Raw genomic sequence first — 17,764 nt, 5'->3', positions numbered from 1 at the left:
TAAACAAAAATTTAATACAGTGATAACTTTTCAGGGAGCAAATGTAACTGTAGCGACTAAACGAAGCAACTTTCGATAATGTAAGGGTAGTTAACGTCAAATCATCTTATTTTGACCCGATGAATCTGTAGTAGTCCCATGTACATGAAATAGGTATTGGGGGCACCTTGTAAGCTTTTCAGTAAGTACCTTCGACAAAAAAATAACTGTAGCAGGTCTGTTTCTAAGGCCACAAACATAGACCAAGCCATTTAACATGCAGTAAATCAGTGTTCTTCAAAAGCTTTAAAATTTTTTATGGGTATTTATTTTAACGGGAAAAAAATCAGTCATGTAATTTTTAAAAATGGCGTAGTGTAAAAACAAATCATAAACTTCTGAAAGCTGTTTCTACGATTATTAAATTTTAACAAATATGGACAAAAAAGGTTGAAAATACACATCACAACGTACGCCATCTGTCAATGATAACAGTAATTCTAACTGCAGTGGAATTACTATAACATTTACACAAACAATGAATAAGTATTACTGCTTTATAACAGGCCTCTAATGATGGAGTTATTATGTGAAATTACTTCCTGGTTAATCAGTGATTACTAAGCTAATTAATATAACAGGCTTATAATACTTGTATTAACCTTGAAAAGTGTTCGGTCTAAAAATAATATAAAGCAATTATATAGGAGTAACAGTTCAATACTTATAAGTACTTATGTAAATAAGATCAATTTTCGGTTGGCTATTAAAATTAAATAGACATCTAAATCCTGTTAAAATTCAGAAAATAAGATAGACACAAAAAATGTTTGCGTAAAGTGTTTCAATAATTTTTGTCTAGACAAAACAAGGTCGTTTCGGTGTTTCTAGGTAGATTTCTTACTGCATAATAGAAGACCTCTGCTTTTTAAAGTCCCATAATTGTGACAAGGTGTTCCGAAATTCTATAAATACCTTTGTCGATGGCGTAACATTTGTTTCTATTTTTAATTAAAGTAAAATTGTATTTTTAGCGGTTGAATAAAATGGTCAGATATTTCAGAAGCAATTCCAAAACATGGGGAGCCCTTTTCTGTTCGAAAATACATACATTCTATTAGCTCTCACATGTTTTTACTCATTTTTTAGCTAATTCAAACAAATAAAAAAAAATTATCAAGTGAAGTCAAACAATGTTATTCGATATTCACTTCACAGATAAAATTGCTCATTGCTGATACCAAGGGAAGCAACCACTCTATGGGCTACATAATATTGTATTACACCACGCCGATACTCATTAAACACTTAGCAACAAATAATTATTCAAAATAAATTGAAATGTTTAAATAATAATTAATAGAAAAACATACCTGATATGTTTACATTCTCAAATAACGCAATCATTCAGAGAAACAATCACAAGTAAAATGTAGAAACAAAAGATCTCTTTGTAGCAGCCGTTGATCAACTTTGTCAAGTGAAACAATATAGGATGTTTCTATGAATAATTGCATTACTTGAGAATCTAAACAACATGTGTTTTTCTATTAATTATTTAAATATTTCAATTTTATTTTGAATAATAACTGTTTAATGAGTATTAGCGTGGTGTAATATAACATCATGTAGCGCATGGGGTAGTTGTTTCCTGCAGTGTCAGTAGTTAGCAATCTTTTCTGTGTTGTACAATACCTTTTGCATATGTAGATGTCGTCAAATAACATTGACTGCATTTGACAAGATTACCTTGAATTTGTTTGAATTAGCTTAATATACCCTTTTCTGTATTTGGGAAGATTTTAAAAGTCTTGAAAATTAAGATCATCCTCGGGTACATTCAGGTGAGTTAATTTCAACAGATATAAAATAAAACTGGACATTTATAGAAGATTAAATACGTGCTTTAGAACAAAACATGAAAAATTGAAAAAAAAATAGAAATAATGCCTGGACTGTAAAATATGCATAAAGAATATAAAAAGTAATATTAGTCGGGAAAAGATCAATCAGAAACCAAATTTAAATTTTGGGAGTATGTATTTGGAAAAACAAGTATTTTCAGGTTTTACTTCTGAAATTTAATAATTTATCCACCGTGTAAATGACTTTTTTGATATTTTTGATATCTCTAATTTAACAAAATTTTGAAGTCCATCGATTGTTTGGATGATTTTGAAAATGTTTTAGATAAAGATTTTAAAAATAAATTAAAAAATAGAACTCTTACTAATTTGAGGTAAAGAACTGGATGTAATTAATGAACTATATTCGTTTGAAATCAACAGGGTGCTTATCATAAATATTTCCAAAAGATTATGAAATATATATTTACTTGTAACATTATTTAAGAATGTAATTTGGCTTTCATTATTTTTAATTTTTCTTGAGATAAAAGTAAAAACAAAAATTTCACCATGAACGTTGGGTTTGATGCCTAAAATATATTTTAATAAGCTCCCCACTCCCGAGCCAGGCTTCACGACTAAGTGGGAGAAGGGGCGGCACGCTATACTTATTAAATGTAATCTATAAACTTCTAATCTAACTGACGGCGTCTAATCTAAAAAAAAATCTATTCGACGGCAGACGGCGCCTATCACAAAAAGTCATGGTTTCGCTTTCTGTGTCCCACATCCAGATCATGCATAAGAAATCCCGCCACATCCCCACCCGCACATAAACAATCGACTAACTCCACATTACAACAAACAAAACAGTAAAACACTGATTTACACCGATATAAAAACCATGCAAGGCACATAGGCGTACGCCAAGGGGGAAGGGGGCACACGCAAGAGAGAAAGAGAGAGTAGGAAATCGAGTAAGTAATAGTATACAGGGCGTTTAAATACCTGCTGGTGCTCGGTGATAGTGTTCGGTGTCGTAGACGTGTTGAGCGAGTCTAACTGAGAGGTATACACAGGTAGGCAGGCATCTAGACCAAACAGACAGACAAACAACATACAATCAGCGCTGCCTTTCTAAACACAGGACGACTCGTTATCCGTAGAAAATGCCCCTTCGACATGTCGGCCTTACCTCTAATCGCCGCGGCCGGAACTGGTTCCCAGTAAATTTTTCGTTTCCTTTTTTTTTCATATAACTTTTTGCGAAGAATATTTAACACGGTCTTTTTTGGGTTTCGTTCGCGCGTGACGTAGTTGAGTCGAGGTGTAAGAGCAATTTCTAAATCATCCAACAGATGTCAGTCTTTCTTACTTGTATTTACAGTGGCTACCAACCATGGTGTCAATACAGTTCGGTCGACGTCATTAAAGAGATGCAGACCCCGATTTTGGCACGAACATTAGCTTTATACTATACAGGGTGTCTGCGGAAGGTTGNCAGCGCTGCCTTTCTAAACACAGGACGACTCGTTATCCGTAGAAAATGCCCCTTCGACATGTCGGCCTTACCTCTAATCGCCGCGGCCGGAACTGGTTCCCAGTAAATTTTTCGTTTCCTTTTTTTTCATATAACTTTTTGCGAAGAATATTTAACACGGACTTTTTTGGGTTTCGTTCGCGCGTGACGTAGTTGAGTCGAGGTGTAAGAGCAATTTCTAAATCATCCAACAGATGTCAGTCTTTCTTACTCGTATTTACAGTGGCTACCAACCATGGTGTCAATATAGTTCGGTCGACGTCATTAACGAGATGCAGACCCCAATTTTGGTACGAACACTAGCTTTATATTATACAGGGTGTCTGCGGAAGGTTGGGAAATCTCGAAGCTGAAGATCTTAATGGTGAACTAAGTCGATTGATCCAAACATGCCTAATCCAAATATTGCTGGTTTCAAAGAATCAAAGATAATGGGAGTTCAATGTTAGAATTTTGTTTCGACATTTCTCAATTATTTTGAAAACTGTCAGAGTATGACCAAAAAAATTGGCATTTTTTTGACATGAAAAATAATTATTTTTAACAAATTTTGGAGTTGCTTGTATATGGCGTCAGTTATGCCCTATTCCTTTAATAAATAGGTGAAACATTTTTTTGCTTTTAGAATTACTGACATTGTGTATTGAATATATGACAGAACATCACTGGTAGCACAATCGTGTGCAATTCTAATACAAGTTGTTTCAAGTTTACTTGAAATAACCAAATTGTGTCAGATTGTTTTGTGTCTATTGCTGAAATTTATGTCGTTTCTTATGGAAGATACTTTCACAATACTTGCACCAGACTTAACCAAAAGTACTTGAGTCCAAAGGGGTGAATTAGTATAAGTCAAGTACCTACTTAATTCTAATGTAAGTCTGCAACATAGTCACTTGCTTTAATTTACCCCATTGTGCTCAAGTGCCCTGAATCAAATCCATTGAAAGCTTTGATCAAGACAATTGCACAATGAATCTTGCAGTAAACCTGATGCTAGTAGGTACCAACAGTCTTGTATAAGTGTCTTGTGCAAGATTTTGCTACCAGTTTTTCTTAAAAGACTTACTCTTGTTCGTTTTAGATATTTTCCTTGGTATTCCAAATTATTCAGAAATTTCAAAATAAAATTCAAACATTGAAGGCCCCGTATCTTTGAAACCAGCAATATTTTCATAAGGCATATTTGGCTCAATAGACTTATTTTGGCCACCAGAATCTCCAGCTTCGAGATTTCCCAATATTTCGCAGACATCCTGTATATAAACAAACAATTTAAGTTGATTATGATACATTAAAACGTTGCACGTTCCACATTCACATATGCTACGAGCCGTACGAAAAAGTAAATCAAAATTATGTAGAATCTAAAAGTAAACATAATCTCAAATACTGTGTCAAGCTTGAAAAAGCGTTGTCTGTTTTACGCAATAAAATGAAGTGTTTAGACTATAACAACTCTGGAAATGTGGAAATATTAAGATTATGATTGATTATCTCTAATTATTAGTAAAATGACGGAAAGTTTTTGCATTTCCCTGGCAATATATGCTTTGATTTTGCCAGTCTCGTTCTTTAGTGGCGTCACCATATGCGCACGCTATACCATATTCACACCACGATCAGTTATATAAGACAGTGGCGACAATAGACCTGCTAGCCAGGGTAGTAGGAGGCCCACGAACTGCTCGAACCCGGCCCCGTGTGGTGCAAGGGTCTGTCTCTACGTCTGGGCCTACAGAGATGGCGTGGTTAAAGAGCGATAGTCCCGCTCGGATTTTGGCACGTGGAGGAACATAGTTCTCTTGTGAATGCCAGTGCCGTTAAATGGAGATGTGGTAGTCAAGGAGATTGACGTTTGCCCGATTTGACAGATTTCTGACGAAATTATAAAGAAACAGGTATTTTATGGGCTTCATCCTGATACATGTCAAAAGTATTTCTAATACCATGTAAAAATTTTGATTCCAAATGTCAATTTGCCTCGATCCTTTACAAAGCATCTGTACTTCGATTTACATTGGCGATATAACTAAAATGACGTCAATACAATATAAAGCCACTATACTCCGCGGTCGAAATTATAGAGAGTGACTCATCGCTAGCTTTTGGACTAGTAAGGGGGATGAAGCGTGCCGGGAACGAAAATCCATTGGCGTGTCTGCGTAAAAGGCAACAAGATATAGAAAATATTGAAAAAAGATAATAAAACATAACATCTAATATTTTCTACGGTTTGATATAATCGGCATTTTGATCCATTTTAATTATTACAGCATTTTAAAACGTCCCAGTTGTGTTTTTTTAATTTATAAATTTATTATAGCCATGGAATTAGACCCCTCGTCTACGCTTATGCTATGACGTTTCTCAGGACGGGTAAATCAAGTCCGTTTACACCCACTAAAAAAGCATTTCCCTATTCCCTACCAAGTGCAAAAGACAGAGATAGAATATAGATCGACGTTCAGTGTAACTCAGTCTATAGACGATTATAGATTCTATCGATGTGCGTAGCGAGCGGCACAAAGATAAATAATATTGAACCGTATAAAAATCATTTTATATTTTATACGCATTATGGTAATAGTGTTTTTATTTATGTCTGAGTCACTCTCTATAATTTCTACCGCGGAGTATAGGCGTTTATTAGAGACTAATGGTAGGTAGGTACTATTCTGTAATTTTCCGACAGCACTGTATCTTAGCAACAATTTATCAGACATAAGCATAACGTTTACAGAAACATTTATGTTTGCTTTTCTGTACATTTTAGACCTGATTAATACTTTTTTAATTACATTTACTAAAACTTATAAAGGTTGAAGGTTATCTGTTACAGTCGCTCCAACATATTACAAAATAGTACCGTAAATTCCGATTATTTTGCCGTTAAACGACGATTTGGCATATCGGGTTTGACATTTAATTAATTCTTGCAGTTCTGTTTTTTTTAATCGAATTTGTAAAGTAAAAGAGCCAAAAATATAGATGTATTGGCTATAATAAGCTTTGACTAGTGCATCCGTTCCGTATACGCTCTATGGGGTTAAAATCGGGTGAGAATGCTGGCCATGAAATTCGATTTATACCATCAATTAATAATTATTTACGATTTCAACGCGATAAATCGGAGTAAGAAGGAATGACATCTGCTGGATAATTTCGAAATTACACATCTTTGAATTTATGTACCTCCATCTTCGAGTGTTCTACCTCGATTGATATTTCTCTAATAACTGTAAAGACAATTGACACAATTGATTCTACGATTCCGATAGACGCAAAAAATTCAATAAAATGAGACAATTGTTTTTACTATTGGCCGTTGTTGGCCCTGTCAACTTAGCAACACACTGGAACATAATAGTATTGCTAAATACTAATAGCGTAGAAATTTGATGAAAGTTTATAATTTTAATAATTATACTAATGTTTATATAACATAGAATATTTTGAAAATGACCCTATTGTAATGAAAACTATAAATTTTCTAAAGATGACTAATAAAAATCAAGTCGTTATTTGAGTTTTAATAAATCTAGGTTCCATTTTCTAAGAGTATAAGATTTCAATATTTTAAATAGAAAAAACAAAAGTTCCGCCACGAGGCGAGGCCGAGTACAACAACCCTTATTTCTAAAATATTAAGAGAAAGGGACTTAAAATTTTCATTTTACTTTTAAAATTAAACGTAATTAACGATCATCAAGTTTTTTTTACCAAAAAGTAGATAACGCACCGGCATTTTCTACGCACACTGATACATGTTACATAACGAGTCTTCCTGTGTTAAAAATCAGCTTAAAAGAGATAGAGATAGAGCTAGCAATATGGCAAACCATTTCATTTAGTGCAAATCCGAACATAAAAACAATTAAAGCCCAATTCGTTTCTCAAGTTCATTTCCTCAAAAAAAAAAACACGAAAAATATAGTATATACGGATGAATATGAGGAACGAATTTTTACATCACACGCTTGCTTCGTAAAATACATAGAAAATTAATCAAAAGTCGTGTTCTGGGTATGTGTATAACCTCAAAAATTGTCGGTTTAGTTGTTGTACCTGAACTGCATTTTAATGTAAAAGTGTCAAAATTAAAAGAAATTATTTTCCGTTTATTGTTACAGTTAAAAAAATTAAAACAGAACAAATTTAAATATTTTCTATTTGAACGATTAGAAGCGTTAAAAATAACATTTTTTTTATTTACTCAAATATAAACGGTTAGTTTTTTATTCTCTGATTAGGCAAAGTACGATACTTTGACTATCAGTGTTACCAGATGCGCTAGATAAAGTTATTTTTCGTTTGTTGTTAACAGTTAAACAAAATTAAACAGAACAAAGTTATATATTATTTTTGAACGATTAGAAGCGTCGAAAATAACAATTATTTATTTACTTAAATATAAATGGCCACTTTCTGATGAGGCAAAGTACGATACTTTGTCGATGCTACTAAAGGCGTCAAAGTTATTTTCCGTTTGCTATTACAGTTAAAAAAATTAAAACAATAAATTAGTATTTTCTTTTTAAACGATTGAACGATATAAACGGATACTTTGTCACTTTCTGATGGCGTAAAGTACAATATACATTGTCCATTAATGCTACTAAAGGCGTCAAAGTTCTTTTCCGTATGCTATTATGGTTAAAAAATTAAAACAATAAATTTGTATTTTCTTTTTGAACAATTGGAAGCGTAGAACAATTATTTATATACTTAAATATAAACGGATACTTTGTCACTTTCTGATGGCGTAAAGTACGATACAATGTCGATTAATGCTACTAAAGGCGCCAAAGTTCTTTTCCGTTTGCTATTAGGGTTAAAAAATTAAAACAATAAATTTGTATTTTCTTTTTGAACAATTGGAAGCGAATAACAATTATTTATTTACTTAAATATAAACGGATACTTTGTCACTTTCTGATGAGGCAAAGTACGATACTTTGTCGATTAATGCTACTAAAGGCGTCAAAGTTCTTTTCCGTTTGCTATTATAACTAAAAAATTAAAACAATAAATTTGTATTTTCTTTTTGAACAATTGGAAGCGTAGAAAATAACAATTATTTATTTGCTTAAGTATAAACGGTTACTTTGTCACTTTCTGATGGCGTAAAGTACAATACTTTGTCGATTAATTCTACTAAAGGCGTCAAAGTTCTTTTCCGTTTGCTATCACAGTTAAAAAATTAAAACAATAAATTTGTATTTTCTTTTTGAACTATTGGACTATAAACGGATATTTTGTCACTGTCTGATGGCGTAAAGTATGATACTTTGTCGATTAATGCTACTAAAAGCTCTAGATAAAGTTCTTTTCCGTTTGCTGTTATAGTTAAAAAAATGAAACGCAACAAATTTGTATTTTTTTTAAGATTAGAAGCGTTGAAAATAACAATTATTTATTTACTTAAATATAAACGAATACTTTGTCATTTCTAAGGAGGCAAAGTGCGAACTTTCTCGATCAGAAGCGAATGAAATAAATTGATGTTACTCGAGTACAAACCGATACTTTGCTAAGGGAAAGTACGTTACTTTGTCGATTTACTATTAAATGCGTCAGACAAGGTTCTTTATGGTTTGCTGTTATAGTTTCAAAAATATTACGATTGAAAATAGATATTTTATTTATTTAGTTGAATATGACATGTATATACGTTGTCACTTTCTGATGAGGCAAAGTATGAACTTTGTCGGTCGTTTTGCGAGACGCGAGACAAACAGGTACTTTGCCGCTTATTGTTGCAAAATGAAGAAAGCCATCGTATCAATCAAAGCATTTGGGAAGGGAAGGTACAATATTATTTACACAGAATTTGCGATACTACCACCTGACAATTCACATTATAAGTGCAGCTAGGTACAGAAAAACGATCCGCGATCTCAGGCGAACATTCGTTCCCGTTCGCCACAAAATAAAAATAAAATTGTATTACGTGTATCAACTTGTACTTGTAAGTGCAAGTGTTATATGACACTATAGTGACCACAACATTTATCATAGAACTACAGAGATACACAGTTTAATATCAAAAAGCAAAAAAAAATATCTGCAAGTGTGTGATGGTTAATATGTATTACATACTTAGATTTTAGTTTACTTATGTGTAAGATATCTAACTTCCTATATACAGGGTGTTTGGGGACAAGCTGTATTACTCACAAAAGAAAGAAAATCAACTCAGAAGGGCGGTGATAATAACAGAGTCAAAAGCCTACATTTCTATCTAAAAAGAACACCCTGTATATGAAGTTGTTTACGGATATGTATAAAATGTATCGACAGAGGGACGAATTGTTGGAAAAATTCTATTTTTCTTATTGGTTATTCAATTAAACAAGCATTAGTGCTTTCTACAGGAAATTTTAGTGTTTGTGAGAAATACATAAGAGAAGGCCAATGCCAAGAAGGTAATTACAGACTGTTGGGACCTAAATAAGGTGATTTAGACTTAACTTGCTTACGTACATACAAAAAAATTATTTTAAAAGATAGTTTTTTTTCTTAATATCTTCGATGATTTTTAGAGGAAATACTACTTTCATCACCATCTATCTACCATCTATCACACCATCTATCTTTCAAAGACAGCTTTGTAAAAATGGAAAGTTTACACAAATTATCTTATTTTGATCCCAGGAATCTGCGATTAACAGAAATGGACACCCTTATGTCATAAAAATTGGTCCTTCGAAACCGGATGCCCAACACAGTTTTCTTTCTAACGACACAAAATTAAGACTTTTCTACTATTTAACTTGTTATACAGGGTGTCTCAAAACGTTACTGGATAAATTTTGAATTAGTATTCGGCAGAACTTAATAAGGGCACAAACACTGCCGAAACTCGACTTTTTGCAACAACTCGTCCCCCACCCTAGAACGTCCCATTTACCTTTATTCCTCCCCCTCATCTGGTTCTCCCTGGGCGGGGGCGGGGGACCCCTGGCCCCGGGACCCACGCCCCTTCCCCTCTGCCCCCCTCGCATGGGCCCGCCCTGCTGGGACGTCTGGCCGGCGCCGTACTGCTCCGACGCCTCCGTGAGGAAGTTTGAGGGCACCAGGCCCCTCACGCCGTCGATTTCGCCCATGTAGAAGCCGTCGTCGTCCATCTCCCCGTACACGTTGATGATCTGGCCGGTGCTGAAGCTCAGTTCTACCTGCAGTTGGGTCGAAAGGGTTTTGGTAGAGCTTTGAGTTCGAGAAAGCGGGTGACAGGTGGTTCGGGTGGCCGGAAGCGAAATTCTCTCCGTGGGGCTCGGATCTGGTGTGCGTGGTGGACGGTGGTGGTGTGACATTGATTGTGGAGTGGTTCAGACATGTGACGGCGATAAATTGTAGTGGATGAGATTAAGGTGTTTGTCCGTGGGGTTTAGATCTGGTGTGTACGGTGGACGGTGTGAAATTGGTAGTGGGGTGGTTCAGATGTTTGAGAGTATTTGGTGAATTGTGGTAGGTGAGATAAGGAGGTGTTTTATGATGAAAAGGAAGAATGTTATTCTGAAGAATTAAGATGTGGCTAGTTTGGTGAATGAAGAAATAGTTAAAGTTGCACGTGTAGAAGAAAATGTGTGGAAATGGTGTACGTATAAGAATTAGTTGAAAATTTGCTTATTCCAAAAGAAGAAAGTGTTAAAATTCATAATACATTCAGAAACCAGCAAAATGCACGATGAGAAGTTAAGAAATAACAAAATAATAGGGTCGCTTTACTATTTTCACAAACTTTTTCAAGAAATATGTTTTTAATTAAATTCCGAGATTTTTAGGAAGTTCCTTGAAACATTACAAACAAAACTAATTATGTTACCTATTGACTTAATTTCTTGTATTTTTACTTTTTACGGTTATATTTCGTTTTATATAAGACGAGTTATGAAAACGACGCAGCAATTAAATGGTACAAAATAAACTTATCCATGATCGCTGTGAATGAAATACAGGGCGAATCATAAAATGTGTAGGTACTTATATTTTAAGACCCACATATAATCAAGTAATAGTTTATTTGCGAGAAAAAGTAAAAGAAAATGGGGAAAGGAAAGAGGAAAAAAATAAAAAAGAAACCTCAATCTCTTGATATTTGTAATAAATGTGTACACTATAGTCGTTTAGAAATGAAAGAGAGTAATAAAAGCTCATTAGGTATGCAAATCGTAAATAAATGTAGTACAGGTGCTTATATTAAATATTTTTATATTATGCATTTTCCGTATAGATGAGGTCTACTTTTAACAAAACTTTGTGCGATCGGACTGTACTAAATTGTAGCAGGTAGCTAAAATTTAATCCCCGACAATCCGTCTTTGTCTATGCCGCTTCAATTTCTCGGTCCATTTCTCTTATAAGTAAACAATATAAAAACAGCATTTCAAAACATGAGGCTACTTTAAGCATCATAACCGGGTTAAGAGGGTTTTTAGTAATTCAAATAAAATTATTCAATATTATTATCAAAATATTTATTTAAATTTAATGAATAGACTTTTATTCCACACAAAAATATATGTATTTTGAAAATTCAAATTATGGTGAGTAAATGTAGTGTTGTATAAATGTACAATAAAGAAAATAAAAAAGTAGGTATATTAAAATTCATCCTCTGAATATTCTGATGAATTATCTTCGTCTCCTAGATTGATAACGATAGGTTCCACAGTAACGTCAATTAAATTATCGAGTTCCCACATTTTCTCCTCTTCTTTTTGTACATGATGTATACATCTTTGCCAGTTATCTGCAGTTACTCGTTCCAAGGAATTTTTTAACAAAATTTTCACGTCACTTAATTTAAACGTCGTATTATTTCGCGCTACATCTCCTTTTACCTGCGCCCAGACTAATTCGATTGGGTTAAGTTCACAGTGATAAGGTGGTAACCGTAGTACCGTTATTTGGCGATTTGTTGCCATTTCATCGATAACATATTTTTTCTGATCTTTATTAAGATTGACAAGTGTCAAAAGTTCCTTTTTCACCATATTTGTTTCAAAAGAAATGTTTTTTCCGGATAACCATTGAATTATATCGGCTTTCCTCCAAGCAGTCGTAGGCGTCCGCTCGGTCTGCCGTGAATGGTAACTGGCATTATCCATGACAATTACAGACCCCGGAGGAATAAGATCCAACATCTGTGTAAAATACTCTTCGAAAACATCTGCGTTCATGTCTTCGTGATAGTCACCTGTATTTTTAGATTCAAATAAAAGTAAACCGCCATCTACAAAACCACTGGCACTACCTATATGTGTCACTATTAATCTTCGCCCTTTACCTGAAGGTGCCTTGAACCCTGTTGAAAGTCCATCCAAAAATGCTTGTCGAAAACTTTTTACATTTTTATCTTGCCATACTTTTGTTACAGTATATCCCTCGTTGACCCAAGTTTCGTCTAGATAATAAATATTCCTCCCTTCGTCACGGAATTTTCTAATTGATCTTAAGTAGGATCTTCGCCAACAAATAATTTCATCTTTATCGATAAGAACTGACTTCCTGTTCTGCTTTTCCCAGCAAAAATTCAACTCTCGTAAGACGGCCCATAATTTGCTTCTACTGATTTTTGGCAAATCGTTGTCCTCTGAAAGTTCACTTAAAATTTTGTTTAGCGTTGGTATTTCTTTTTTAAAATAAAATGAGTGTACTTTTCTGCGAATGACATTTTTGAAGAAATCATCTATAACGACTTTTGACCTCCCTGTAGATGATTTTGGGGGATTTACAGTATCTTGTTCATTTTTTGTTTCCTTTAAAAGTCTGTAGATAGTCGATTTTCCAATCCCTGTCATTTTGGAACACTTTTCCACGATGTCGTCAACACTGTTGGTAGGATTTTGGTGTTTCAATGCATTAAATACATTTAATATAATAATCTTCTCATTCTGAGACAGCGCACATCTTTTCACGCGTTTAGCAGGTACGTAATCTGATAAGCTCGACATTTTACCCAAACAATATTATATCCACTGGCACAATAGTCACTAAACACAAGTCGAATTTTACTCTACTGCACTAGCACGTCTTCGTATATTCAGCTCTAAGACTGGATTGATCTGTCACAATACACTGGCTCCTGCCCTATGATGTATCCAGTAAAATATACTAATGTACACCCATTACCTGTTAGCATTAGTGTTACCCGATAATTACCTGAAACGAAATATTACCACGCTCATGGCCGGTTCTTATCTCGGGGTTTTATTACTCTCTTTCATTTCCAAACAGACTATAAATGATCTACTCTTTGGCTTTTACCCTATTTACCGTTTACGTACGTTCATTTGGCATATTCTTTGATGTCGTACCAATCCGCTTGTAAAATTTTTGAAGCATGTGCACTTTCATTGCACAGAAAATATGTTTTTAACATATCCATCATCTTAATTTTTTTTGAAGTCACCGTCGTATTTCATTGGAGTACGCATAGTTTACAAAATATTAATTAAATATACTTAAAGACACTTAAATACACCGTTTGTGAAAATAACAAATCGACAAAAATACATCAATTCGTCGACAATAAAACAATAATAACCGTCGAGTTCGGGGATAGACGGCTCTTAAAAGGACTGGACTCAATTTACTAGTGTAAATATGAAGATGTCGTTTACACAAAATATGTCCCACTGCAGTAATAAAATTAATATTAGACAGTAACGTTAAATATAAAAGTAAAGAAAATACGTAAAAAGGAAAATACTTATCCTACAAAATTTAAATTTTTCCGGAAGTTCATTTTAACACTGCTAGCAAAAAATAGATTATGTGGGGGCGTACAAGTGGGTACTCAAAAGAAATTAAAGATTGCAATAGGTTGTAGTATCCCGGCAGATGCCAGATTGTGGTTGCTGCTACTACAGTGGAACAGCCAAGAAACAATGACCAAAAAGGTAAATATATAATTTTTTTAAATATTAACTTGGAAGAAATTAGATAAATAAAACAAAATGATAAAATTATTGAAATAAATGAAAATGTAACAGAAGTTATAATATTTAATTTTTTAGGTAACTGTCAAAATGAATAGAATTTTATAAAAATTCGGATAAAATAATCACTTACATGTAACAGAAGTTATAATATTTAATTTTTTAGGTAACTGTCAAAATGAATGGAATTTTATAAAAATTCGTATAAAATAATCACTTACAATTTTTTTAATTCCTTTTCAGACTTTATTAAAAACTATTCAACATTAGTTTGGTTTTTATTTATTACATTAATGGCTTGTATAGGGTGATTCACTATATTTTGACCTCCCCCCCCCCATTAACCTTTTTGTTTTAAGTTTAAGAGTTATAAAAAAATGTGAAATACAAAAGTAGCACGAATTTTTATGAAGTTTTCGAAAATGATAGTAGTAGAAAAACAAATGATGTCCAAACAAAATGCCGCGGATGTTAACTTTGTTAATTTAAATGGAACACCCTGTATATGTTTACATATTTGGATAGAACGTTCCCTGTCGAGCATAGTCATGCAGGGTTTGTTGGGTCCATCTCTAACAATAAGCGAGATAATATTAAAAAACGAAAAGAAGGTTTTTTATTAAGAAAATAAGTCATTTTGGTAATTGTTAGACCCCTTTTAGGCCTTGGTAGGCCGTGACAGTGACAGGTAATGTTATGACAACATTGTTATTGTTTGACAGTTTGTATTATTATTTAATTAAAATGAGTTACACATAAATAGAAAATTGAAATAGAGTAAGTTATTCTCCATACTCTTTTTTAATTCCTAATAATATTTCAATTTTCTACTTCTGTGTAACCCATTTTAATGAAATAATAATACAAACTGTCAATCAATAACAATGTTATCATGACATTACTACCTGTCACTGTCACGGGCTACTATATAACATTGTCCATTACTAAATAGGCCTCTCGCGGCCTAATTAGTAACATTTAGTTGAAATACCTATACGCATTTTGGATCATATCAATGTGCGATATGTCAAAATATTACAACTAAATCTGTAAATCCTTAAGTAATTGGAAAAAAGGCAGAAATGCCTGAAAGAGGTCTAACAATTAAAAAATGTCTTATTTTCTTAATAAAAAAACCTTCATTTCGTTTTTTAATATTATCTCGCTTATTGTTACAGGTGGACCAACAAACCCTATATGACTATATTAAACAGGGAACGTTCTATCCAAATATGTAAAAATATACAGGGTATACTATCATTTTCGAAAACTTCATAAAAAATCGTGAAACTTTTATATTTCACATTTTTTTATAACTCTTAAAACAAAAAAGTTAAAGGGGAGTCAAAATATAGTGAATCTCCCTGTACTTCTGTAAATGCATATCAAAGGACTGAAATGGGAGTGTGGGCCTACTACGACTCTGTTAAGAGCCGCCCTCCCGAGCTCACGCGGACTGAGGTTTACGGAACATGCACATTGTGACAGACACTAAAAACATGTGTACACAGTTAAGATTATTCGCCCAGTATATTACAAATTCGTTCACAACTTCTTTAGTCCGACCCTGCATAAAAAGTAAATCTTACTTTCGAATCTCAAAAACGCCAAATGCGATTTTTCCCGGCGCTGATGCTCACCTCAGCGTCCACATTGGGACTCAGCTCCTGGGGATCGTAGTCGTAGAGGGCGACCATCCTCTTCACGGGCATGTTAGCGTAAATGTCGCCCCACCTGTCCCTGTTCTGGTTGCCTTCCAGCTCCATAACCATGTTGTGGGGCACGTAACCCCTCCTCCCTAAAAGAAACAATTCCATTAAAGAAGGAAACAGTATCGAGAATGTACTCCGCAAGGCCCTATCTATGTAGCCGTAAAGAAACATTTGTCAATACGTTCGTTGAAAGATATTTTTGGTACACCCTTGTAGGATCGACGAAACTGATAATAGTAATAAGCCAACCCCTCCTACGTCCGCCAACCGTTCTATTCCTATTCATTAACAAAAGTGACACGAGTTGTTTTAAAAAGTAATGTCATATCCTTGTCGATGCAGTTTTCAGTCGGCCTCAAACTAAGCGTTTGTGTGCACGTGCCTTTATTTTTAACCTTTGTGGTCTATTGAAGTTACTTGCAATTGCAATGTACAAAAATTCGTTCGATCGATTCGATCTCTAAATCGCAGGCAGAGACGAATTAAAAACCCCAATATTGACTGAGTGATTAAAAATGTGGGTTTGGTTTGTTGCTTTATAGTCAAAGTGATTGTGTTATTGAATAAAGAAAAAGTTCCTGTACGAGCTCGTTAAAATTCAAACAAATTACGCCGACATTTATGCATCGCGATCAATCGCCAACAAAGTAGTGAATGTCGTGAGGCGAACTAAGGTTTACAGTGAAAGGACGAGGTTATTGTTGTTTTTTTCCCTAGCGGAAGTTTGCAATGGTTAAGAAAGGTAGGTGGAACGTAAGGTACCGTAATTTCAATTAAAAATGTAATTGATTTTGGTTGTTGACGCGCTTCGTGAATTTCGCAGGCACGTGTATTTGGCTGCTTCCCATGTGTCTTGAAATGTCTATAAATATTTATAAAGTAAATGCATTGTACAAAACGAGTGTAAACATCAGTCTCTGAAAATTAGCCGCATATAATACACTAGTCACAAAAATTAAGGGATATTAATAAATTCTTCAAAGACCTGTAATTTGGAGGGAAATTGTCGTAGAGAGAATGAAAAAAAAGGAAATTGAAGCTTCAAGTTTCTAGTTTTCGGATCTCGAGTTTAAATTTTTTTAGCGTTAGCGGTTTTTGAGTAAACCAACGGAAAATTTTTTTCCAAATTTGTGCTGGTCTTTAAAAAGGTCTATAGACCTTTTTGCACCATAAAACTCATTTAGATAATTTAATTCCCTTCAATTTAAGCGGTTCTGGAGTTCTGTACAATGGTTTGTCGACGAGTTATCAACCATCAAAGCAAAAAAGTAATTTTTGACTTTAGTCCAGTTGGTAGAGGTTCAGCCTGTGTCAAACCTTAATAACTCGGAAATAACTACACATGAATACTTTAAATGATGAGTACAATAACAGGCTAGTTTGCTGACAAAGTATTTTATCAGGAAAAAAAAGTTATTAACAATTTAATCGTGAATTGTTTTTTTTTTTAGTAGTTTTCTTTAAATAACTCAGCGGGATGACTTTGTACGATAAAATGCTTGGGACATGATTTTGTTCGTAATAAAAATTGCTACAAAATGGCGGTCCGATTACGAAATTTGCAATAACAAAGCCGTGAGATTGAAAAAACGGTATAAAACGTCAATTTTTTAAAGTTGCTGTAAAAACGTCAATTATAAACAAAAAGTTATAAAACTTTCGGAAACTATAGTTCAATATATATACAATAATGACGCTAAAGCCGAAAATCAGGAGAGCAAAACTTTTTGTTCTATAAGG

At 33.9% G+C, this 17,764-nt stretch overlaps 2 protein-coding genes across 2 annotated transcripts in view; one reads left to right on the top strand and one right to left on the bottom strand.

The window, feature by feature from the left end:
* Positions 1-17,764, bottom strand: part of LOC108904895 — a 79,806-nt gene that overhangs the window by 2,889 nt on the left and 59,153 nt on the right. Inside the window, exons 14-16 of the mRNA XM_023454403.1 lie at positions 15,953-16,110; positions 10,280-10,544; positions 2,835-2,917 (exon numbers count right to left, since the gene is read on the bottom strand). Of these exons, the coding sequence (XP_023310171.1) occupies positions 2,835-2,917; positions 10,280-10,544; positions 15,953-16,110 (506 nt within the window). The remainder of the gene's footprint in view (positions 1-2,834; positions 2,918-10,279; positions 10,545-15,952; positions 16,111-17,764) is intronic.
* The window catches only part of LOC108904894 (retinaldehyde-binding protein 1-like), a 121,733-nt gene continuing 120,403 nt past the window's right edge, over positions 16,435-17,764 (top strand). The window contains exon 1 of the mRNA XM_023454404.1: positions 16,435-16,766. Within this exon, the coding sequence (XP_023310172.1) occupies positions 16,754-16,766 (13 nt within the window). The 5' untranslated portion in view covers positions 16,435-16,753. The remainder of the gene's footprint in view (positions 16,767-17,764) is intronic.

Source organism: Anoplophora glabripennis, unplaced genomic scaffold (assembly GCF_000390285.2).
Source record: "Anoplophora glabripennis isolate ALB-LARVAE unplaced genomic scaffold, Agla_2.0 scaffold197, whole genome shotgun sequence".
Lineage (NCBI taxonomy): Eukaryota > Metazoa > Arthropoda > Insecta > Coleoptera > Cerambycidae > Anoplophora > Anoplophora glabripennis.
This window is presented reverse-complemented; position numbering and strand designations above follow the sequence as displayed.